The 25,434-nt window shown below is 46.2% G+C and overlaps 1 protein-coding gene across 8 annotated transcripts in view; it reads right to left on the reverse strand.

The window, feature by feature from the left end:
• Positions 1-839: 839 nt before the first annotated feature.
• cpeb3 (cytoplasmic polyadenylation element binding protein 3) overlaps positions 840-25,434 on the reverse strand; it is a gene marked incomplete at its 5' end in the record, with an annotated part of 39,185 nt that continues 14,590 nt past the window's right edge. For 4 of the 8 annotated variants that reach the window (XM_080848964.1, XM_080848968.1, XM_080848967.1 and 1 more), the window contains 8 exons: positions 840-7,068; positions 9,291-9,472; positions 9,705-9,819; positions 9,955-10,073; positions 16,938-17,027; positions 19,020-19,187; positions 20,825-20,851; positions 24,527-24,583. In XM_080848964.1, the coding sequence (XP_080705090.1) occupies positions 6,841-7,068; positions 9,291-9,472; positions 9,705-9,819; positions 9,955-10,073; positions 16,938-17,027; positions 19,020-19,187; positions 20,825-20,851; positions 24,527-24,583 (986 nt within the window). In that variant the 3' untranslated portion in view covers positions 840-6,840. The remainder of the gene's footprint in view (positions 7,069-9,290; positions 9,473-9,704; positions 9,820-9,954; positions 10,074-16,937; positions 17,028-19,019; positions 19,188-20,824; positions 20,852-24,526; positions 24,584-25,434) is intronic. The other 4 variants (XM_080848969.1, XM_080848963.1, XM_080848965.1 and 1 more) reach the window with 2 other exon arrangements.

A 25,434-nucleotide genomic window follows, 5' to 3' on the forward strand; every position in this document is an offset into this window, starting at 1 on the left:
CTGTCATTGCCATCAGAGCTGTGCGTCGGCTGCTGCTTCCCTGGACCAACGTGTGTGTGTGTGTGTGTGTGTGGTTTTTGTTATAATAATATAAAGTATAATTTAATAATCCATATGTAAAGTCCTATTTGGAGCTTCATCTTTCATCATGAGCACCAGTGCAGTGAATAATTCACTCGGTCATCTTCTAGTACCATTTATGTAGCGGAATGCATTGTAATCTGCAACCTGAGCTTTGCACCCAGCCATGCAACAGTGTAGCTACTAAGGTACAGGGGGAGATGGGAGGTGCCAAGAAGACCAGAAAGCCTGGGAGGAGCTAAATCAGCCCATGTGTTCTGAATGCAGTTATAGGAAGATAGGAGGTGCTGAGAAGACCAGAGAGCCTGGGAGTGGCTAAATCTAGCCCATGTGTTTTGAATACAGTGCAAGCAAAAGAACCCACTTCCTTCTACATTTATAAACTGTGCCTTTAACCTCATCTTGGAACTACACAGAGCAGCGATTCTCCAAGGTTCCTCCTTATGTGCTCCACTCATGCAGGTGGAGATGAGAACATATCAGACTTTACTAATGATGTCACTGGACACCTGCATCTAAACAACACAACTGAAATTAAGCAATCCTGGCCCTTTGGAAGAAGACTGGGCATCTTTTAATCTGAGGTATGAGTTTAAGAGAACTTGGAAGTCAGGGTAACGGAAGCATCAGTGAGCGCTTTGCAAAGAGAGGCGTTATTGATCCTGCCAGTGAAACTCACAGGCCACAGGCAGAAGTGAAGGAAACCCACCCATGCAAAAGAAGACAAAACGTTTCACTGCATCATACAACTACATTTAATAAGATTTTGCTTATTAGTACAGAAAAGGGGAGTAGGGCAGGGGGGAACTCATGAAGGTTGGAACTACAAACTTCGAAGCAAGTAGAAAGCATTAGCAGCATTGCACTCCATGTTTTGTTTTTGTGTTTTTTTCTTCTTTTATCACAGTTTTACTGCAACTTCAGACAAGCATAGGTCCAGGTCAACAATCTCAAAGCCGTGTCAAGATAGAACCAGTAATGTCACTTAAATTAAAAAGATAAATTAGGAAAAAAAATACATCTTAAAAAAAAAAAGGTACATTTATATAAGTAGTGGTTAGTCTCTGAACACAGCTAGGGGGTAGCAGTTTTTCAACCTTTTATATTTTCTTTTTTTTTGTTTTCCTTTTTTTTCTGAAATCACAACATGACTGAGAGGGCTATAGGCTGCCCAGAGAGAACGTCCATGGAACAGAAGTGAATACATACTACCCAAATATATTGTTACATGAAATATATAGACATTTATAGAGAAAATGAGATGGCCACCTTCACCAAACACATGGCTTTTTGTTGGTTTTTCTTTGCATTTTCCCCTTTTTTCTTGTAATTTTTATTTCTTTTCTGCCCCCCACCAACTCCCGTGACAGTCGTTCAGTTATCACTTGTAAGGTTATAAACTGGTTGCAAAAAATGGATTCATCAAACAAAGGAACAAATAGATCAATACTTGGTGGTATGAAAGTAATACTGGCCCTTAGGGGAAGGGGGGTAACCATGGTGATCGTACAAGATGTGAGGCTAGTGAAGGACCACCTGTACAAAAGGATACAAAAGGGGGCAAGCGAGACAGAACATTCTCTGATCTGATAATCTCCATGGAGACGGCCATAGAGGAGACGCCAAAACCTCTCTGTAACCTCTCAGTGAGAGCTAAGGAAGGGGAACTATTCTGAGACCTGGAACCTCTCAGCGATCGCTAAGGAAGGGGAACTAGGGGAACTATTCTGAGACCTGCACCCTGAAGGTGTAGAAAGCCATCCTGGATTGAGGGAATGTGGCCGGACAGCGCAAAAGATTGAAAATTGAAAGTACTTCAGCCAAATAATATTGAAGTAAAGTTTCATCATGGCTTGTCATGCCTTTGGAGTTTGAGGAAAACTTGGTTGAGCTGAAATTACTAATTGAACCGGAATGACTTCCGCTGTAGAACGAATGGACCCTGCCTGCAATACATTCAAGCTGAGTTACGATCACTTCAGGCCTCAAGGCCGCGACACCAGAGGGCAGCTTTAAAGGAATCAAGAGAGGCTGTGAACATGGGGGGTCAGTGAAAGATCCAGAAATGATTTTGACATCTCCCATGGCCTGCTAAAAGATGTTTTTTTTTTGTCTTTCCTTGGTTGTATTTAACTACAGAGTGGGGTGGCATTGTGCAGAAGAGACAACATCTTGGCAATTGATCATTAATGTCGTCTGCTTTGCACAAGATCAAAACATTCTGAATGAGTGCTGCATTCTACCAATCTCTTTTATTGCCAATTATTTAATTACGTAGCCAGATCACGTTCAATTACAAACCATTATTGTGTTCCGTGGTTGAGTTTTTTTTTCCTTTTTTAAGTTAAGATCATTTTCATTCTAATGTCAGCAATATATCAGCAAGGTAACACGTAAAGCTTTGCATTTCAAAAATCTAGACACTTTAGTAACAATATTACAAAGGTTTTCAGCTTCAAAAAAATTAAATGAACAAAGAAAAAATAAACCTTTTTAAGAATCATCATAAAATTAATTTATTCCAAGTAAAAATACAAAATAATATTAATGACATTGACCAGATATGAAAGTCTCCCCCATGAATAGCTATATTAATGGTTGAGAAATAAGTCTGTAAAGAAAATACCAAATAAAAATGAAAAATATGTAAATATGTTTTAATTATTTTCTTTTTTGCAAAAATCTCTAAAAATAATGAAAAATTTCTCAGTACAAAGGCTACATTACTACTGGAAGATACTAGCATGTAGAGTAGGTAAATACACAGTAGAAAATGATTTTAGTGAATCACAATGCTTGCAATGAAAATAAATTTGCAATAAAGATTTACGCCTCTTTTTCTTGTCTTTTTTTATCTTCTTTTTTACAAACAGTACAAACAGTATTGCACATTACAACAGAGAAGGTTCTTAGCCTTAAAAAATGGGTCTAATTCAAGTCTTGCGTGAACAGAAGGCCACCACTCCTTTGATGCACCTTGGGGGCTTTCAATCAAGTTACAGTTTAAACACTTTTGTATCTTTTGTAGTTTTATAAAAGAACATTCTTTCCTCAATCCCTCCATCTTTCATGTCTCTCTCTCTCTCTCTCAAAGGTCTCTGGCTTTATTAGTGATTTCAGGTTACTGAATCAGGGTTAATGTTGCTTTTACAAAATGAACCAAAAAAAGGGGGGGAAGGTAATCAAGAAAAGGGAACACATAGTTTTAAGAAACATAAAATAATAATACAAAATAATTTCTTAAAAAAAAAAACAATAACAGATCTCTTTCACAATTCTGGTCAGAGTAATGATTGATTATAAATATAGAAAATAAGGGAACATTTCTTCAGTTGCATGTCCTCAGCACCTGAGGGACTATGGTTTTCTGTTCTTGGGTTCGAATAGGCAGGGACTGCTTTTCTACTTGCATCACCACGTCCGGTGAGTACTCCAGTGAGGGGACTGGTTCTCCTTTAGCGCGATAATAAGGTAGACTCTGTACTTCAGCTAACTACGTCATTATATTAAAGTTATAAAGCTCTATCTCCTTCAGGATTTTTTTTTTCATTTTCTCCAAAAATAAAATTAAAAATAAAAGCAAATAAGCATGACAAAAATAAAATTAACCATCTGTTAAATCATTTTTTTTCTTGCAGAATTAAATTAATATATACTTCTTTTATCTGAATAAACTTACTTAGAAAATATCAATTTCTCTCCTATTATATTTCAAAATTGAGGTATTGCAAAAGATCATGTCAGTCAGAAAGCACACGCATCTCTTTAATTCTCTTTCTCTCTCGCTCGTTCTCTCTTTTAAAAAAAATATAACTGACTGTCCAAAACTATCCGGATAGAAAGAGTAGTGCATAACAAAGGTGTTTCATAGAGAAGGAACTAACATAGAAAACCCATCTGGGTAGAGAAAGAAACAAATCACAAAAACACCCAGAATTCACTTTCATAGGGATCAGAATTATTACTCATGGTTTGCCTCTTTTAAGTTTTTTATCTTCCTCCAAAAAAATAAAATAGTTTTGTTTATATAAGCTTCCTGAAACTGAAACAAATATAAAAACACATAAAGATTAGCTTTTGCACCTTAAACCTTACAGCCTGTGACTAAAAGCAGAAAGACTGTTGGGGTTTAGCGGTTTACCAGGGGCTCACACCGCTAGGACAGAGGGGCACGGGATATACACATGTGTCTAGCGCAGTGTTGGGGGGAGCAGCTCTGGGGATTGTCCTCAGAACAAAACAAAAAAAAAGAAGAAAAATTCAAAACTCCACCCTCCACACAGCTCAACCAATCCCTTCCTCTGCAACGAGAACTGGGCTTCTCAGCTACTGCATCCTGTAACTACCCAATGTGGTCGATCCCTGACCATCATTTCAGCCTTTTGTTTAGTGAAAAAAAAAAAATCCACCATTTTAGCAGGTCGTTATTCTATACTTCAAGCTTTGCAGGAAAGAATCTGGATATAAATACACACAATGTTCTAGCAATGTTGAAGCACTGCCATTATCACGGTGTTTCAACATTATGTGCAAGCTGCGAGAGAGCTTGTAATCTCACCCCTCATCTCAATCTCCACACAGTCTTTTGTTTTCTATAGAGCCAGTGTTCTTCTTTTTTTATATATATTAAATCCTCCTCTTCTTTTTCTCCCAAAATGCATCTGCTAGTCAGGTCATCAGACAAATGGCCCAACTCAGTATCAGCTTGTTGTGGTAGTGTGTTGGTGGTTTCAGTGAGCTCTTTGGTTGTGTTTTTTTTCTCTCCTTTTTTCAGGGGGGGACATGATCATATATTATGTCAATGGAGGAGACTCAGTCAAACTCACCTCCTGTACTGTGTGTGTGTGTGTGTGTGTGTGTGTGTGTGTGTGTGTGTGTGTGTGTGTGTTTGTGTGTGTCCATGTGAGGACCTAGTAGAAAAGTACTGGAAAAATGTATGTATACTGAAGTGTGTGAACACAGGTCTCTTGTTTGAGTGAGAACTATTTAGGGAGAGACGTGTGTCTGTGTGTGTCTGTGTGTGTCTGTGTGTGTCTGTGTGTGTGTCTGTGTGTGTGTCTGTGTGTGTGTCTGTGTGTGTGTCTGTGTGTGTGTCTGTGTGTGTGTCTGTGTGTGTGTCTGTACGTGCATAAGCTTGGACATACAGTATGTATACATACACTGGTTATGAAGTTTCACAGGACTTCTATGTCGGACATCAAAAACAGTTAAAGCGAATCACAGTTCTAGGCATACTCAGACCTAACTACATACTGTGTAAAAATTGCACAATTATATTAACAATCACTGCAAAAAGTACTTCACCTATCATAGACAGTTGTTTTGAAAGTATATCCTACATCTATTTTTTTATTTCGTAACTGTAATTATTGATTACTTAGGGTTTAGCTCACCAAACAGCCAGCGAGCCAAAACCACAGAGGGTCCTATTAGAATGTTCATTTCAGCTAACCGCCCCCTATCGCGTCCAGCTCCGTGACGGAAATAGTCTTATGTCTATATCTTGTGTTGTGCAAAATAAGTGGGCGAGTTGAAGAGTAGACATGATACTGAAAACTCTATTGCATGCAGCAACCTGATTGAGATAAACATGCACCCCCCTTAACCCTGGGCCCAGGCCAAAAGGGATTGGTTCAAAGGGGACCACATCCCACCCCCTCTCATGCCAGCCTCTCGTCCCTTTAAAAATAAAAAAATAAAAATAATAATAATCAGGTGTCTTCACTGGGACTCTATTCAACACTCTCGGCCTGACAAAAGTACTAATGAATCTGCCTCACATCATGGGTTTAGCAGCAGAAGCTATCGCAGCAGTACATTTACAAAACACTAAAAATGAATCTCGTTAACAAAAAAACTAAACAAAGACCATTAAATTCAAAACAAGGAGGGGGAAGGGAGGAGAAGTATCTGATTGCCTGTATAAGTTATTAACCTTTTCAAACATGGAGGTCAAATATAAGGTTTGTTATTCTAATTTGGGTGTTTTGAACCAAACTACTAAATATTGGATAGATGTCAATTTTGCTACAGTTTTGCCACCTACTTACATTTTTTATTTTTTTACATATTACCTTTGGTAATTTTTTTTAATAGGGGCAATCTTCTACCTTTTCTGAAAATAAGTGCATGCTCTTTTCACACAAAAATGAATTTTCTCTACATGAATAGATAGACAAATATAAAAACAAAATATAGGATTTATATATTTATAGATGTGTAATTTCCCTCGTGTCTTCGCCTGAAAGCGTGCTCTGGGAACCCCAGACCCACCCCGACACGAGGCAGGGACAACAAGAACCCTGAAGAGGATCGGCAGATATAGAACCGGGTCTGAAGGACTGTCTAACATGAGGATGGTCTGTTTGGGCTGACGTGCAAAAGTGCATTTTCTGAGCGGCTAAACTGTCACGATTCTTTTTTTTGTTGTCGGTTTAGTCCTATTACAAACCAAACACTGGGCAAAACTTTAAGAGCATTGAAACTGCATTATTTCTTTAAAAAAATGAAACCAAAACAAAAAAAAGTTAAGGAATTTTAAAAAGACCCATGTATTTGTGGTGGTTGATTTGGTGGTTATGATGGAGGAGGTCGGTAGAGGTGAATAGAGTGTGGATGACTGGGGAGCTGACTGAGTGGGTCAGTGGGTTGGAAACTGGGGGGAAGGGGGAGGATGAGGGCAGGTGGGGTGATGGGGCATCTAGCTGGGCTCTGGGGAATGGGGGGGGCAGGTCTGTCTCTAACGACCCCCCCCGCCCATCAGCTCCAGCGGAAGGACACGTGGCGGGGCCGGTCCCCCCCCTCCTTGACCAGGGGCTTGTGGAACTCGCGGCCAGCGCGGGAGTGGATGCTGGCCCAGCAATACTCGCAGTAGTACTGCAGGCAGGTGACATTGGCACAGAAGAAGGGCGCAAACTTGCCCCCGCAGCGTGCCCCCTGGCACTCATCACACATCTGGTCGTCCAAGACGTAGGGCTTCACCTCCACCTGTGCACCCAAGAGGCGGAGAAAAGAGGGAAGGGTTATTCAAGGCACAGGTGCATGTCTCCTAAGACTTCTTATACCCCAGCAGGGGTGTTAAGAAGGAGTTAAGACGTTAATGACCACTAGTTTGGGGTAGATTTGAAGGCATAAAACAGCTGAACATAAACAACTGAAGAGTTGGAAAAAAGAAGACTTTGTCATCGCACCCCAAAAGAGACACACAATTTCAGTCTAAAGGAGCAATACCTTTGCCTGCATGAAACCTCAGCAGCTTCTCACATCAAATATAGCAGGCCTCAAAATGCCACGCAATCAACTAAACACATAGCATGTATCCAAACACATGAAGATGATTCCCAGTCTTTGTCTAACGAGTCCAAAAACGACACTCAAATCTCTAAATATGTTCAAAAACGATATAATTACAACCTGACATGAAATGTCCCAATTATGCAGATATGTAATTTTCATGGGCAAATGTCATACGCAGCTGGCCAAATGTCATACGCAGCTGTCCAAATGTCATTAAGTGGCGCTTGACAGACCATCTTATAGTTCACAGGGGGAAGCAGTGAGGATTATTACAGGCGGAGGATGGAGAAATGTGTCAGAGGTCAAAGTTCTACGCTGGTGTCAGCAGTATCTGTGTATCCAGACCGTCGAACTGAAGCTAGCTAGCTTGCTCGTTGAAAACATGAACACGACTTAAAGGTGCATTAAGGATTAATAGCTATTCGCTAAAGGTATGATAGCAGCTAAAACTAACAAAATCTCTTGAAATGTGCTGACTTTGACATTATGACAAACTAATTACTCAACGACTGTCCTTACACAGTCAAACATCAATCATGTGCAACACAAGATTAAGCAAGACGGCAAATAAGCTACTTACTAGAGTGGCAGAAGGTAATCAAAGTCAGGTCGGCGGGCATCGGCAGGCAAAACTACAGAAGGCAGTTATATGCCTATCGACCCTGCTATGCCATTGGCACGGACGCAATTCTCCATATTAAAAGTCATTGTAGCGCCCCAATTTTTTTAAAGCTGTTATTTTAAGGTTAAACTGCTTATCCTAACCCTAATCCTGAAGCATAATTGTTGCATATTGTGCCTTTAAGGAGAACAAACGGTGACAATCGCTGAGCCGAGCAAAACATACACAAAAGGGCACAGACTCCTGAGGACGGATATCCTGTGAGGATCTCACACCTTGTCTGCTTTTCAGAGGCAGAAAACTGGGATAAGTCCCCAAGGTCACCACAAGGGCCACCACAAGGGTCACTACAAGGGTCACACACACACACACACACACACACACACACTCTCTAACACCACTGTAAGGCAGGTTAAACTGGCCTTTAAGGGGCCGGGCTGAACAATAGCGGCTGTAGGCCCAGCGGGCTGGTTCTGATGACAGACCCGGCAGTCTTGGATGACTGGCAGGCGTCCAGGCCCGGCTAAGTCACCCTCATGCTACACGCGATTGGGATAATGCACCCAAAATAGCCAGCCTACTCCAGTGGAGATCCACTGAGCAAGAGGCAGAGACCTATAATTAGCTAGCTACCGTCTGCTAACTTCAAATGGCTGTCAGCTCTCCAGAGCGCCATGGTTTGCATGGCGGCCATGAAGTGGGGATTCCACACATATTGTAAGCTGCAGTGATTGGCCTCTGGACTGCCGCTGAGCGAATGCTGCCAAGACCCATCATGATAGCGCATGCATGAGGACAGACGCTCCACGTAGCATTTAACTACGTTCTGTGTTTAGCTGCTTGCAAGCAGTCTGTGTGCACTTCCGTTAGCGAGGACACAGAGGAGCACTCAGGCTAAGAGACGCACGCGGCTAGAATGCAGCTAGGGCCCCGCTGCACCAGTATATGTCACAATGTACAAAACCACACTGAGGTCTGATAGGACAGAGTCTTGGGCCATGTTAGAGACAAGGACCTGATTGAATGATGGCTAGTATAGGAATGTAAACAAATGTGAGGGTGCAAATGCAGACATGTCCTGGGTTTGTGTGGTAACTTTATTAGGTCAATAGAGCACCAAAGAACCGTTCGTTCATGTTCTACTTCATGTTGCTCATGTTGCCCTGTGCATACAGACATAATTCTTCTGGAAAAGAAAATGCTTCATATGGTGCAAAGAAACTCTATTTGACATCATAGGAGGCCGTAGTTTTTTTTAATATTGTGAATGATTTACTTTGAGAGCGCTCACCCGCTTGTCAATGTCGTTGTGCTGCAGTTGGACGAATCGGGCACTGATCGCGGCGATGTAGCTCTGCTGATTGGAGAAGGCCACACGGCCGGCCCCCTTGGGGTACTTGAGCTCCGGGTCAGTGTCAATGCCAGCGTAACACACACCTCCATACAGCCGGTCCATTATCATAGCCAATTCCACTGTGGGACAGACAAATAAATGTAATGGCGCATGGACAGATCCATATCAATTTTTTTGTAATTACTTTCTGACACTGGTTGTCTGGTAAGAACAGTGTTAGATTAATTCAATGTTTAATTTAATTTAATAATTAATTCACTGAACCCTTTATCATAAGCCCAAGATTGGTGACCTGCCCCACTCCCTCCCTCCCTCTCCAAAGGTCACCCTGTCCATCCTCCTATCCCCCACCTGCACGAAGAGGTCGTGGGACCCCGCCAACAAAAATGGTTTTCCGAGGGTCAAGCGGCTGTGATCCGTCCATCACATAGTCACTGTCGCTCAGGTTCCAGGGGCGGATCTGGACCTGGGAGATGGAAGATCTTCAGTGCGGCTGCTCACTCCACAGTTTTTGAACTCACCAATTTTACATCTTTTGGTGAGCCATCATGCTTCATACCCAAAGCACACAAGCGCAAAACAGGGGTGTTGTTTTTCTCACCGGTTTATCTTTGATGGTGGGACTTGAGACACACAGGTAGAGCTTCTGATCCTCCTCAATGCAGGCGTCGATGAGGGCCTGGACTGAAGACTCCTCCTGGAACAGCAGGAAGGCGTAGCCTGGAAGAAAGGGCAGGAAGAGAAGGAATTAAAGAAATGTTATCTTAACTTTGGATATGCATTTGGAATTCCTTGCACATTCGGCAGCTATTAGTGAGTGTGTGTGTGTGTGTGTGTGTGTCCACACAACACATTATATCAGATAGGGAGGGGGTGTGGCCACACAACAGTATATCAGATAGGGAGGGCACTTCTAGCTGACATTTGTATAATGGTGTCACAGCACACACACACACACGCACACACGCACACACACACACACACGCACACACACACACGCACACAGTTGGTGTGCAAGGCCACGTGTAGGCAGGGCAGGGCGCGAGCTGAGAGGAGGACTGAGTGCTGAGCGTCTGCTGAGGAGACTGCATTTAGAATGTAGCAGCAGCAGCCTCCTCAGCCTCTCAGGCGCAGTAGTCGAAATGGAAAGCGCCGGAATGCGCAACTGTCACGCTTTACTTTTAGCATTCCTGAGTGTGTGTGTGTGTGTTGGGGGGGCAGTGTGTGGGGGGTGGGCAGTAAGGCCTGAGTCAGCAGAGGCTGGAGGAGAGGCCTGCTGCAGTGAGCGAGTGACAGTGAGAACACTAGTTAAAGTGAGAGAGAGATAGAGTAAGAGAGATGAAAGAGGTACAAAAAAAAGGTACTCATTATCCACAGCATCAGGAGAAAAACAAAAACAACAACAACAAAAAATAACTTCTGACTCTGAGCAGAGTGCTCAGTGGACCATGACTAACACACACACACACACACACACCCACCCACACACACACCCTTGACTCGGTGGACCATGACATGAGAGCCCACTCCAATATGTGGCTGTTTAAGGTCACAGTAATCAATCATTACCACACACACACACACACACACACACACACACACACACACACGTCCCTTCAAAGAGCTAGAGCCCATATACACACTTCTTGGTTGCACCTGTACAAAAACAATGTCAACACTGTGGCTTAGTCAATAATACTCTTGTCTACAACACATACATACACATACACACACACACACACACACACACACACACACACACACACACACACACACACACACACACACACACACACACACACACACACACACCCTCAACTTGCCACTCCCTAGCCATTAACAAAAAGGGACACCATTTTAGTGCTGGCCAGCCCCTGAGCATGGAGAGGGTAAAGGTTTCCAGCAGGTCAGCTCATGCCGAGGGTGGTCACCACACGGCCCAAGTATCCAACACGTCACACAACACCTCACCCAAACAGACTGAGCTTAGACTGACCATCACAGGGACTCCTTTAGACAGGGCTCAAAAAGGCCTACCCTCTCCCATCGACCCTACGGCTCCCCTGCCAGCCCCTCTATTTGGCCCAGGCAGCAGTGGAGATCCCTTGGTCTGTTTTAGCTCCTGTACTGGCCTCCATGTTTGGAGGGGGATGAGAAACCCAGACACGAGCCCTCTCAGTGACATGGGGGCAGGCTTCACCCTGCTGCAGTTTACTGCCAGCATATACATTTATTTAAAGCATTTGTCCGTTTTAAGATCATGTGGTGTTTCACTTAGACACTTTGATCCCATCTACGTGTGTGTGTGTGTGTGTGTGTGTGTGTGTGGAGAAGACACACACACACACACACACACACACACACTCAGACACACACACACACGGGCCTGCAGCACTCTAACATGCTGCAGTGAGAATGAGGGAGGCAAGCCAAGAGAGGCTGAGACAGAAAGTTGGGTACACAGTGTTCTGAGAGAGCGAGCGAGCGAGAGCGAGTGAGGAATGAAACAGTCACACCAATGAGAAAGCGTGTGGGAGAGTGCAGTGAATGGGGGACTTCATGTGACTGCAGACTGCAGCTAAGTGAAAAAGGGCAGTTTGAATGCGTAAGGTCAGAACGGCACGTTCTCCAAAAACACAGAGCCCATTTATCTCACCTTTACCTAAGGAGCCGTGGCTATTAAAAGTGGATTACGTAACACAAAGACTGCGCTAATTCCTTCCAAAAATCCTTTCTGGAGGAAGCTTGGTTGCAAAAGAATACTGTAAGTGTTTTTTTCCACGTGACTGTTTTGATAGGATTACGCCTTATCTTATGACACCCCATCCCCTTAGGCTGGGGCTCTCATTGCCCAATAGCACCGCTATTCACACTTTGGGCTAGAGAGAGAGAGAGAGAGAGAGAGAGAGAGAGAGAGAGAGAGAGAGAGAGAGAGAGAGAGAGAGAAAAGAGAGCGAGAGAAAAAAGAGACAGAGAGAGCGAGAGAGAGAGAGAGAGATAGAGAGAGAGAGAGAGAGCTCACATCCGCAGTGGCTCGTGCCTAAGATTTGCAGTGCTTTACTGCTGAGTAGCACCCGGGGAAAACAATGACATGAACAAACACATGCACTCACTCTCTCACACACCCTCACTCTCACAGTCACTCACTCACTTTCACATACCTTCATTCTCACTCTCACACACACTCTCACTCTCACACACACCCTCACTCTCACACACCCTCACGCTCACACACACACTTCTCTCTCTACTCTCTCACCCACAAACATACAGCTCCACCCAGCTCCCCCCCCCCCCCCGCTCCAGTACGCCAGAGGTAACCATTAACCTCACACGCACATAAACAGTGAGCTGCGGACGCCCAGCGCCTCAAGGCCTCTGCACATGAACTCCCTGACAAACACTCACGGCTTATCTGCCAGATAAACAGCGGCCCTCCAAAGTGATAAGAGCCAGCCGTGAGCAGCCATGAATGAAGAGGCCTCACCACAATAACCGCACTCTTCAGGTAAATGACATCATGCTGTGATCATGATATGGGCGAAGAAGTGGAACGTGATTGTTTGTTAGTTGTGAAATAGTTCAAGGTAACGATTGAGTTATATAAAATAGTGTGCCAAGGGAGATTGGAGATTGTGTAAAAATAGATACAATATGGCAATCGTTCAAATATATGTAAGAATGCCCTGTATGTATATATGTGTATGTCTATATGTCCGTGTGTGTCTATATATGTGTGTGTGTGTGTGTGTTTATATATATGTGTGTGTGCGTATATATGCATGTGTGTGTGTGTGTGTATATATGTGTGTGTGAATATGTGTGTGTGTGTCTGTGTATGTCTGTGTCTGTGTATGTATACTGTATGTGTGTGTGTATATGTATATATATGTATGTGTATATGGGTGTGTGTGGGTGTGTGTGTGTGTGTGTGTGTGTGTATATGTGTGTGTGTGTGTGTGTGTGTGTATATATGTGTGTGTATACGTGTGTGTGTATATGTGTGTGTGTTTAATGTGTGTGGGTATATGGGTGTGTGTGTGTGTGTATATGTGTGTGTGTGTGTGTGTGTGTGTATATGTGTGTGTATATTTCTATGTCTGCCCTGTGTTTGAACAAACAAATAGATCCTGGTTTTCAGGAGACTGCTACTGTGCATTGGAGCGTTTCCTACGTCTTTTTATTCTGACATCTGCACATAGCAGTTTTCCCCCTGTCTCTTTCTCCACTTTCACATACAAGCATACATCTACAACTTCTGCTGCCAAAACGGAAGGCGAGTTTCACCCGCGGACCAGCAGGTCACTGTCTGGGCTTAGAGGGAATGGAGTAAATCACAGACTCCAGACCTCCCAGGACCAGAGAGGAGAAGACAATCCGTCCGAGTCATTCCCAGAGCGCTGGTGCGAGCATCCATCTTCCCTTTCCAATCCGGATCGAGAGACACCTTCATACCAGCTACTTTAAATCCTGCCGGGGGAAGGAGTGAAGGAGGGAGACTTGGAGAAAATGAGAGGGTAGGGGAGGTAGGGAGGGAAAGAAAACAGACTCGCACTGCTTCCCTCACAAGGCCGCAGTGGCACAGTTGAGCGGCGAGAGTGTGGGAAGTGAAACAAACATGTGTTCCACTAAAGCAAACAGCCAGGCCAAGTCATTAAACAGCCGGGCCAAGTCATTAAAAAAAAACGACAACACTACGCATTGCAAAAAAAAGAGAAACTAACAACAAAAGCTTCCGACGCTTCCTCCCTTCTCAGCCACCCTCTTGACTTCCACAAGCACCTCCAACCAAAATAATCAGCTGGTCAGTGTGCGTAAACCACGCCAATGCAGTCTGTAATTGAAAGCAGACTCGTCTTTGTGCCACTAGCAACAAAAAAACAAGGAAAGCCCTGCACCGTCCTCTCCTGTCCTCCACTGATATTGAGGGTGAAATCCAATCGGGCTGGCCACTGCACAGTGTCCTGGTTGGTCCAGATGGACACTGCCTTTATAGTCATCACGTCTACTCATAGCCTCAGGTCCCCTCTGCAGTCCCCGTCGCAGTGGGGTCTGTAATTGGGGCGTCACGCAGGGATGTTCAAACACTCTGATGCCGACCAGCTTGTTTGGGGAGCTGTCCTGAACTGTGAAGCTTACCAGTCAGTAAAAAACTGGTCGACAAACTGGACGCCATTAACGGCTGGAGGCCCTCCGCGGACAGGCTGCTTCCTGTGCCCTAGACAGGCAGCAAGATCAAGGTAGACAGAAGCACACATGACTGTTCTGCCTGCACTCGTAGCACACAACACAGATGTTTACCCACCGGACACTGAAGAGGATTACGACCGTGATCTACATGGCCAACACACACAGACACACACACACTCACACACGTCACTGCAGTGCTTGCCAATTCAATTATGAATGGAAATGATCCTGCTAAATGATAAAACTAAACGTTAATGTTAAATCCCAATCCCAAGCCATACGGGGCAGTAAACAAACCCCACCCACACCTGCTGAATGGCTAAACCAAAAAAAAAAAAACCCGTTATGTAAAATCCCATGCAGCCTGCGATGCCAAGTTAAGGCCACATCTGGAGTGTGTGTGTGTGAGAGGCCCGTGTCTGGAGTGGAGTGTGTACTCCACACAGCGAGGCCCAGGGACTGGAGTGTGCGGAGCAGAGCACATCCAGCACTGAGGGGCTGAGAGCCACTGAGTGAGTCACACAAACCGGCGAGCGGCAGGATTTTCATGAACGCACCGAGACGTATAACTCCCTGCTGGTGCGCCCGGCCAGCCAGGGCCAGGATGGAAAGAGAGCATCATCTTCCATTCGCTAAGCTCCCAGAAGCCTTTGCTTTTTTTTTTGCTTTCGCCCCCCCCCCCCCCTCCCCTTTTAAAATGAATAAATAAATAAGGATGGAGTCTGACAGCCACTTGACAGGGATCCCACATCTGCTGTGCACTGGTTACAGCATGGGGAATAGAGAAACCATATGCACGATACACACACAAACACAAACACACACCGAACACACACACACACACACACACACACACACACACGACATGCTGTCCTCCGTACTATGTGTGTGTCCACTCAAATGTTTAAAAAAAAAGTCATGCTTGATGCCCTGAAATCCCTATGTATAGTCAAGGTTTTAAAAATGTATGTTATGATCATATTGAGCTTCATATAGGCCAGTGTGGCCCCATGGGTCCCTCCTTATAAGGCTCTATAGAGCCGGTGGCTACCAGGAGACTGGTCTTCCAGATGAAGGTGTGCATCTCGTTTCGGATTGACCCTTGATCCAGATACTTTCCTTAAAAGGAGACCTGGGCTTTCTCTCCCAAACACAAAATCTATTTTAATATCCCGTGTTTTTTATTTATTTATTTATTTTGCATCCAAAAAGTATTAGAGAGAGAGAACACAAGAGAGAAAGAACGATAGAGAGAGAGAGAGAGAGAAATGGAGGGGGTGGGGGGCAAAGATGGGAGTACCAAGATGCTCAGACAAACAGAGGGAGAAAGAGGGAACAGCATAACTAGCAAGATTTTATTTTTTCATTCCTCAACCAGATGCAATGTATTACCATCTGCCTGAAGAATGTCAGCTATTTCCAGGCGGACCTTAATAGCTTCCCTACTCTGACGCATGGAGGCTTCTGGGAATGACGCAGAGCTTGGCCCTGCCTCGGAGCTCGCATCACCTGCCCATAGGAGCCTGTGGCATCCCTCCACCACACTGACTGTCTTTCCAGGTCAGGCAAACATTATTTTGACAAACACAATTCAATTAAACGTTGACACACACACACACACACACACACACACACACACACACACACACACACACACACACAGAGACAAACACCTCAACATAGACACGCACACACACAACCACACTCACACACAGTATTCAAGGGCACCCTGGTCTCCATCCGTTTGCACACACCCTGGGCACAGTATCTGAGGAGAAGGCAAACAAAGGTTCTCCTCAGGGGCCCATTCACTTTCAGCACCAGATCATATGCCCAGACACAGCACTCCAGCCGGGCACCAGGCGCTAGGGCAATAACCTCCAACAGTAGGAGAAATGAGTCCAGCCAGGCTCTGGGTCTCTGTGGGTTAGGGATGGGGTAAGTCAAATACGTGTGTGTTTGAGTGTGTGAATGAGTGAGAGGGAAAGAGAGGGGAGTGTGGGAGAGAAAGACCAAGAGAAGGGTTGGAAAAAAAAGGGGGGGGGGGGGGGGGGGGATTGGGAGCAGGGATGGATGGAGAAAGTAATTTGGGGACGAGGAGGTGGGGGGGTGGATGGGGTCTCTCTAAATCTGCCTCCAAATCCTCATCTCATTAAAGTGAAGTGGCAGGATTGGCTCCAGAATTCACAGTGTGGGTGTGCGTCTGTGTTTGCGTCCGTCTGTCCGTGTGTGTGGGTGTGTGGGTGTGTGTGGGAGGGTGTGCGCGTGGGTGTGTGTGTGTGTGGCCGTGCACAGGGCTTGGGCAGCCGACTGGTGTTATCTTCTAAAGGTCAGGTAGGAGACAGCTGCGAGTCCTGATGTAGCGTTAGCATTCCAGCGTTCCAATTACTGTACCTTTGGGTGGAAAGTAGGACTTGCTTTCGGCTTTGTGGGGCCAGTCCACCACTAGGTGTCCGTAGCGACGGAAACTGTTGGTAATCTCATCTGAGGGAAAGAGGAAAAACAAAGAGAACGAATGAGATATGAAATTAGATCAGACAGGCTGAAAAGGAGTTTTGTGTTAAAAGCTGACATCATTGACTGATCATAGCTGTAGCTGCGCTGTCATGGTTCTGGTATGTGCTGGCTGTCACTGGTTGGTGGTTGTTAAACACTCTGTGTTATTACAGTGGTCATTGTGCTTGTGGCCTCATCGCACTGCCATCCGGCCAGTGGGCATTATGAAACCAGCCTTTTGTGTGTGTGTGTGTGTGTGTGTGTGTGTGTGTGTGTGTCTGTCCGTCCGAGAAGAGTGTGGAAGATGTAAAGTGCATTGGTGTGTGTGTGTGTGTGTGTGTGTGTGTGTGTGTGTGTGCATACATTTCCTCAGGAGTATACAGCATGAGTGACAGAGCACTGCCCTGAGTGCAACATATGTTAAGGTATGTGTACGCGTGACAGAGAGGTTGTGTGTGTGTGAGAGTGAGTGAGTGAGTGAGTGAGTGAGTGAGTGAGTGAGTGAGTGAGTGAGTGAGTGAGTGAGTGAGTGAGTGAGTGAGTGAGTGAGTGAGTGAGTGAGTGAGTGAGTGAGTGAGTGAGTGAGTGAGTGAGTGAGTGAGTGAGTGAGTGAGTGAGTGAGTGAGTGAGTGAGTGAGTGAGTGAGTGAGTGAGTGAGTGAGTGAGTGAGTGAGTGAGTGAGTGAGTGAGTGAGTGAGTGAGTGAGTGAGTGAGTGAGTGAGTGAGTGAGTGAGTGAGTGAGTGAGTGAGTGAGTGAGTGAGTGAGTGAGTGAGTGTGTGTGTGTGTGTGTGTGTGTCTCTGTGCACATGTGAGAGGGAGAGTGTGCACTCCTGTGTGCGAGTACTAGTGTGTGTGTGTATATGTGTGTGTGTGTTTGTGTGCCTTGAACAATCTCTGTGGCCGTGCATAGGGCTTGGGTGTGTGCGCGTGTGTGTGTAGATCCCCAGAGCAGCCTGGTCTCTCCCTGTGGCAATGTTCACACCAGGGGGAGGTGCCGTCACATCTGCCCAGAAACAAACACTCTCCTTCTGCTCGCCGCCACCACAGCTGCAGCCCTGCTGCCACTCACAACAACCCCCCTCCTGCCTGATCACTGTCAACACCACACATCCAGCAAGAGAAACTCTCTCTCTCTCTCTCTCTCACACACACACACACACACACACACACACACACACACACACACACACACACACACACACACACACACACACACACACACACACACACACACACACACACACACACACACACACACACACACGATTATCAGACCCATGAGGGTAGCCAACAGGCTCCCACACAGTCATCCAATGGGCTCGCAAGGCCGCCCGATGGACCCACCCAGGCAGCCAATGGGCTCGCACTTTCCACCCACGCTGTGAGCCAATCAGCCTCGCGAGGCCAAAGGGCCAGGGGAGAAGGGAGAGGGGAGATGGGCCTTACGGGATCATGAGATGGGCCCAGCTGGAGGCTGCCTCTCCTTTCAGGCTCCAGGGCCAACCGCAGTCTCAGGCCTGCCTGGCCAAACAGCCCATGTAACGCAACCCCTGGGCCACCCTACAGGGCTCTGTGAGGGGTCACGCACAGACAGAGAGGGGAGTGAAATGATCTGAGCTATAGGTGTGTGTTTGTTCCCTTTTGTCTCCCTGTGTGTGTGTGTGTGTGTGTGTGTGTGTGGTGAAGACCTGAGATTGTTGGGTGGTATTGGTTTTGGAGGTATTTTCCCAGATGTGCTGCGTGTGAATTATCATTTAGTGGCAAACAGCTGTACACAGAAAATAAACCATGCCATCTGTGAAAATTCGTTCTCCTTTCCAAATTTAGTTTAGAAAAAACAAACAAGCATAGAAGCTGTGAAAACAACTTAGACCCCAGTCAGCTGCAGAGACAGAATGCCTGTGAGGACAGAGGAGATAAAATGGAGGCCGTTGTGTGTGTGTGAATAATGCCTTTTCCAAACGTGAAATGACACATACCTTCATCGATGTCGGGGGGCAACCCTCCGACAAACACCTTCCTGGAGTAGCGCTCCATCCTCTCTCCATTCTGGCAACGCGTCGGAGAGCTCATCCCTGGCGTCAGGGAGGGGTCGCCATGGCCGTCGTCAAGGAAGCCATCTTCAAAAGGGAACAGTGAGGAACGACCTGCATCGTGGGAAGACGGTGGGAGGTGAAGAGGTAAAGGGATAGACAGAGACAAAAAGAAGAGAAAGGGAGGGAGAAAAAAAGAGAGATTGAGAGAAGGGGGGGGGGGCGGAGTGAAGAGGTATGAATTATTAGTGCATATCCTGACATACAACAGTTTTTTGCCTTAAGCAAGTTTGGCGGTGAGCGTGACAACAATGGGTTGAGTAACATGTGGCATTGGTTCAGCGTGAGTGACAGTTCACAGTTCAACAAGACCTGGGAATCTGGTACGTAGTTGAGAGTCATACTTTCTGTTTTTCTAAGACATGCAAATCAAACAAATGCATCCACCGATAGATTTCAACTTCAGATCGCGGTTCCCTTTGATTGATATGGATTATAATTTGTATATGTATAGTTTGTTTATTTCGATTAATGTGTGTAAGTTCAATAAATGTATGCTATGAGCCAATAGCATGCTACAATCATCATATCTTTATGCATCTTCCAAGAGGTCAGATTTGAAGTTGTCTAGGGCGTGCGGCGGAAATGAGATTACTGCTTGTTTAGGTGCGAGGAGCGCTCATTTTCACCATTTTTGGCCGGGGCATTTCTGCCTTTCTTATACGTCCACATATTTAAAAACACTGGTCAAAGTTCACCAGATGAAAATAACTCCAGGCCCTTTAGCCTGCTGCCTCTAATGAAAAAATGCCTACAAAAATGGACAGGGAATGAGACCTTAATGAAAACCACCATTACAATAAAGCCAGAGGAAGCCTAGCCTATTATTATTGTACTGTAACCAAATCCCACTCCAAGGCCAAATGCGTCTCCACATGCATGCTGAAATATGATTAGCCTTGAATGGTGAAAACCTCAATTGATGTTCTGCTAAATTACTGACTGCTACGACCTTTTTTGGTCTGACGACTGGCCTGCGTCCGTGTGTCTTAGAGAGGTTATGTGAACATGGCACAGCTCAACATAGCAGCGGCGGCCTGTCTGACATTCTCAGTTCTCTGGGCGTCTCAGAAGAAGTGAGAATGTTCCGGTGGCACGGCCTTCTCTTTAAAACATCTGCAGCATTATTTAAAAATTCTGTGCAAAAACGTTTAAAAAAAAAAAGTTGACAATACCTGTTAAGAAATTAAATGTTAAATTATAAAGTCACATCTGAGAGGCCTCATGCTCACAACACTGCTTCAGCGGACTAGCAAGGGTGAGGACTTTAGACATTTGCTAGTAAAAGAAGATATGGGTAGGAATGTCATTTAAGGTGTTTTAGTTGTTTTCATTGTTGGCATTAACAACATGAGACCCAACATGAAGACGGAAACATAAGTGAAATTAAAACACAGCAAATCCCATTGAGGTGCAAGAGGAACTAAAGCTGATATTAATTGATGCTAAGTGTTTAGCAGTGTTTTAAGAGCATACAGTTACTCAGATAACGGATACTTAAAATCATCCATCTCATCAAATGATCTTAAAAAAAATAAAAGGAGCATGAAATTATTTAATTTCATCCAATCGTGAATTAGAAGAAGCAGACTAGGTGCTGATCACAGGCTCTGGCGACACACCCACACCCACAAGCCCCGCCCATCCCACTCAGCAAGCACAACAACACAGAGGAAAGGCGACAAGGTTACCTCTTCTGCGGCCATAGCTCCTGGCTGCTTGTGAACATGATGGAGGAAGGGGGTGAGAGAGAGAGAGAGACAGAGAGAGAGAGAGAGTGATGAAGAGAGGTTTAGAGAGTGGAAGAGGGAAAGAGGGAGAGGGATTTGGAATGGGGGTATTGGGAGGGAGAAAGAGAGAGATAGAGATATGGGTTTTGTGGGCAGACAACCAGAATAAAAAAAGATCACCAAGGCAACAGTGAAACCAAAGACAGGCAAACTTCGTCATGGGTAACAGGACTAGTGTTAGTGGCTATCCCTCTTCACACACACACACACACACACACACACACACACACACACACACACACACACACACACACACACACACACACACACACACACACACACACACACACACACACACACACACACACACACACACACACACACACACACACACACACACACACACACACACACACACACACACACACACACAGAAAGCCAAGTGCGGTCAGGCAATAATCTTGCGTCACATGGGCAGGGCACTTCCAAGGAGGAGGACTGGCTTCATCATCGTGTGATTGGGTGGATACAGGTGGGCAGGAAAAAACAAGTGGCAGTGAGGCATGCTGTCAGGCTGGCTTCAGCCCCCGAGTTCTAGCACGTCTAGAACCATGACTGCGGATCCCTGCGCATTGCGCTTGCTTTGGCACATTCAGGTCCGTGTGCATGTGGCAATGGGGCCAAAGGTAAGGTGGTGCCAGATAAGCCGGCAGTCACTCATTTCACACACACACCAACTCACACACACACACACGCACACAGCCATTTCGGTTGTGCCCCTTCTTACACTTTGAGACACCACTTCACAGAACTGTCTTCCCTGACGAAAAGACTGACGGGGCAAGTCAACAAAGAGACATATCTGCATGTGTTGCGCGCACACACACACACACACACACACAGACCTGCCTGTGGTGCACACATACAGACACACACTCACACACACACACAGAGAGACAGACACACTCACACAGAGAGATCTGCCTGTGGTGCAGAGCAAACCAGACCCAGACGCTCCAGAGGCCCTTGGGGCCACACGTGCTGCTCCCACATTCTGAAGGGCCCTTCACCCACATTCCCCTCCACCCTGCGTGGCCCAGCAACCAGCCACTGCTGCTCGGGGTCACAAGGCATGCCACACTAGCTGCTGTTTCTTCAGCTGAGAGTGTATGTGTGTGTGTGTGTGTGTGTGTGTCCTTTAACCGGGAAAGGTGGAATACTTCTAGAAAACAACCAGCTACTGCTGCTCTGGGTCACAAGTCATGCCACACTAACTGCCATTTCTTCAGCTGAGTGTGTGTGTGTGTGTGTGTGTGTGTTTGTATCCTTTACCAGGGAAAAAAGGAATATGTCTAGAAAAACTGGTCTCGGAATGAAAGAGAGAAAGAGACAGGGGGAGTGAGTGAATGAGAGAGAAACAGTTGGATAGGGGGGAAATGGGTGACTCACTGGTGCTCCAAAAGCCCTCTAACAAAAGAAGCGTCATCAACACAGAACGAAAACCAATGAAGGGAACCAACAGGGGTGACATTGAGTGTCAGAGGGGAAATATTGTCTTTGTGGGGGTCTAATGATCTCAGTTCCCCAGTTTTCATTAAAGTCTGCAACTGCTGCTACTGCTGCCGCCATGTCGGCTTTCAGCCCCTCAGCAGTTCTTACACAGAGAGCAGTCTGGGAAGGAAAGAAGCAGAGGGACAGGAGAGAGAGAGGAAAAGAATGAAAAAGAAAGAAAGAAACTTCTCTCAAAGTTGACGCAAGCCTAAAGGGAAACCAGAGGGAGATGCTGCTGAGGGGAGTAGGGTGGTGTCTCCGTCTCTGTCTCTCCCTTTCTTTCTTTCACCCTCTCTCTCTCTCACTCGCTCACTCTCAATTAACCATCTCAAGAGTGCCCCCGGGCCTAACAGCATGTTAGATTGTAATCTGCGTTATTGGGGACGCAACAAGCCACAGCATATTTCACTCTGTTACAGCAACAGCTTCTTCTCCGCACCACAGGGAAATTGAACACTTAAATCTTCAAGTCACTCCCAGACAAAAAGCAAAAAATAAAACACAAAAATATATGGGGAGAGAAGGGAGGGGGAAAGTAAGAGGCCTGCCCTGTTGTGGATTTGTCAATGTATGAAAAAAATAAATAAAAAATGAACAGCGACCACAGGGGCCCTCCTTTTTTCGTCAGGAGATTTAACGAGGCACAGAGACCGGGGCCAAACCACAGCCGCGGTCGAGAGGAGAGGAGGTGGGGAGGAGAGGAGGTGGGGTGGAGAGGAGAGGATCTCCAGCTCGCCTCCATTCATTACATACCAGACAGAGCATCCTGTCGGAGGCTCGGATGAAGGCGGATTGCAGGAGAGAGAGAGAGAGATTGGGAGGAGAAGTGCTCGTTAAGTGGCCCTGCTGTTTATTTGCTCCCTAACTGCGCTCCTCCGCTCTGGATCCTCACACCACTTCCTCCTGGTGAGGTCACCAGCCCCTGGCCAACAGAACTGCCTCCTCCCCCTCCAACCCCTACTCAACACGTCCCAGAGCTCGTCCCCGCCTGCGTTAGGGCAAGCAGACTGCTGATGTGCGGGGCTCAAACCTGTGATCTTGGGGAGAGAGACGCTCCACCAAAGAACCTAACACAGCCATTCGCTCCCTACCTGCCTGGCATAGAGGACTAATGAGGGAGGTTCAAGAGCCCACAGCTCCCTACCTGGTGCCTGGCATAGAGGACTGGGAAAGGAGGTTCAAGAGTCCACAGCTCCCTACCTGGTGCCTGGCATAGAGGACTAATGAGGGAGGTTCAAGAGCCCACAGCTCCCTACCTGATGCCTGGCATAGAGGACTGGGGAGGGAGGTTCAAGAGCCCACAGCTCCCTACCTGGTGCCTGGCATAGAGGACTGGGGAGGGAGGTTCAAGAGCCCACAGCTCCCTACCTGGTGCCTGGCATAGAGGACTGGGGAGGGAGGTTCAAGAGCCCACCGCTCCAGTCAGCATGGGGTTTTTCTGGCACAGGCCCTTTCTACAGCCTAATCATGAGTGTCCCTTGTATGACAAGTTGACTACCTCCTCCTCCCCTTCTAGAACCTGCTTTATTTGCCACCTGCCTGTGAGGACAGCATGTGTGTATAGTTTTACAGGTCTGCTATTTATACCTCTGGCCTTCTCACCCTCAGGCATGAGGGGCAACTGTCCCGGAGTCCCTGATCTGAAGTGTGTGTGTGTGTGTGTGTGCGTGCGTGCGTGTGTGTGTGTGTGTGTGTGTGTACACGCCTTTTGGTGTGTTGGAGGGGAGGTTCACACCGTCATTAGAGTAGGGTGGGCAGGGGCAGGGGCTAGGGATGGGCACAGCGGGCCAGTATAGGGTGACCCATGCGTGTCCGCGAGGGCAGCCCTATAAACATGTTACAAATAGTTCTCAAGGAGCTCAACACACACATCACTACCAGGCCAACATGACACGGAGCGCCTGCCGTCACTGAAGACCAACTTCACATATCATGTATCTGTTCAATCACGCTACCCAGTGTGTGGGATGAATCAAATAAGACAGCAAGGAAAGGATGGCCTTCTTCCCCCCACATCCTGCACTCTACTGTGATAAGTTAAAGACACAAAGGCAGAGGAATCAATACATTGAGAGTGGGGAAAAAATGATTAAAATGAAAAGCTGCACTCACTGTTCAGAGGCATGATGTGGTCAGCTGCTGGGTGTGGAAAATTCAAACCCATGCGTCCTGTTAGAGAAAGCACAAACAAACAAACAGACAAACAAACAAACAAACATGTTAAACGCAAAGTCCTCGGAGGAAACGGCATTAAACATGCAGCACACATTACATCACCTATTTTTCCTCTGGCTCTCCCTTTAACGGCAACCAGTGTTTCCTTATTGCTTTCAGTGGCCTGTTGTACATTACACCTACACTGGTTTAGACTGACAGCTAAATTGCTTCTGATGCAGACAAACAGAGAGGAGCGTGGGTTTTTGTTTATGTGTTTGTGTGTCGTGTGCGCGCTCGTTTCTATTTGGCTTGCACTGTGGTAATAAGCACAATTCACTTATCCGCCCTCTCATCCATCTATTTGTTTCACCAGCACGCCTTGTTTCACCAGCACGCCTGTGGTGAGCCCAGCCCCCTGCCCTGGCGAAGCGTGGCTCAGCTCATCAGCTCGCACAATGGCAGAAAAATGTGGAGAACTCGGATGTGTGGGAGCTCTCGGCTGGCCTCGGCCCGCAGAGAGGTGATGGCAGCCGAGCGCTTGAGACACACTGATGATCCGCATCTCTTGCTCGCTGTCACACACACACACACACTCACACTGTATTTATGCAAAGTCAACCTAAAGGTGTTCTAACTGCTCGGTAGGTGCTAGGGAGTTTGGGAAGTGTGTGGGTTTGCAGACTGGGTGTGTCAGTGAATTCTGAATTCCAGCACACACTAGGACAGGTGGAAGTGCTATTTTAATCTGAGCCTACCACTCACACACACACACACACGAAACTTACTGAAAACGGTCAGTTAGGTTCACAATGTGAACAAAGGCTGCTGCCTATTTGACTGTTTGGCTAGTTCAGTGATGGGAT

Source organism: Sprattus sprattus (genome assembly GCF_963457725.1).
Source record: "Sprattus sprattus genome assembly, chromosome: 12".
In the NCBI taxonomy this organism is placed as follows: Eukaryota; Metazoa; Chordata; class Actinopteri; order Clupeiformes; family Clupeidae; genus Sprattus; species Sprattus sprattus.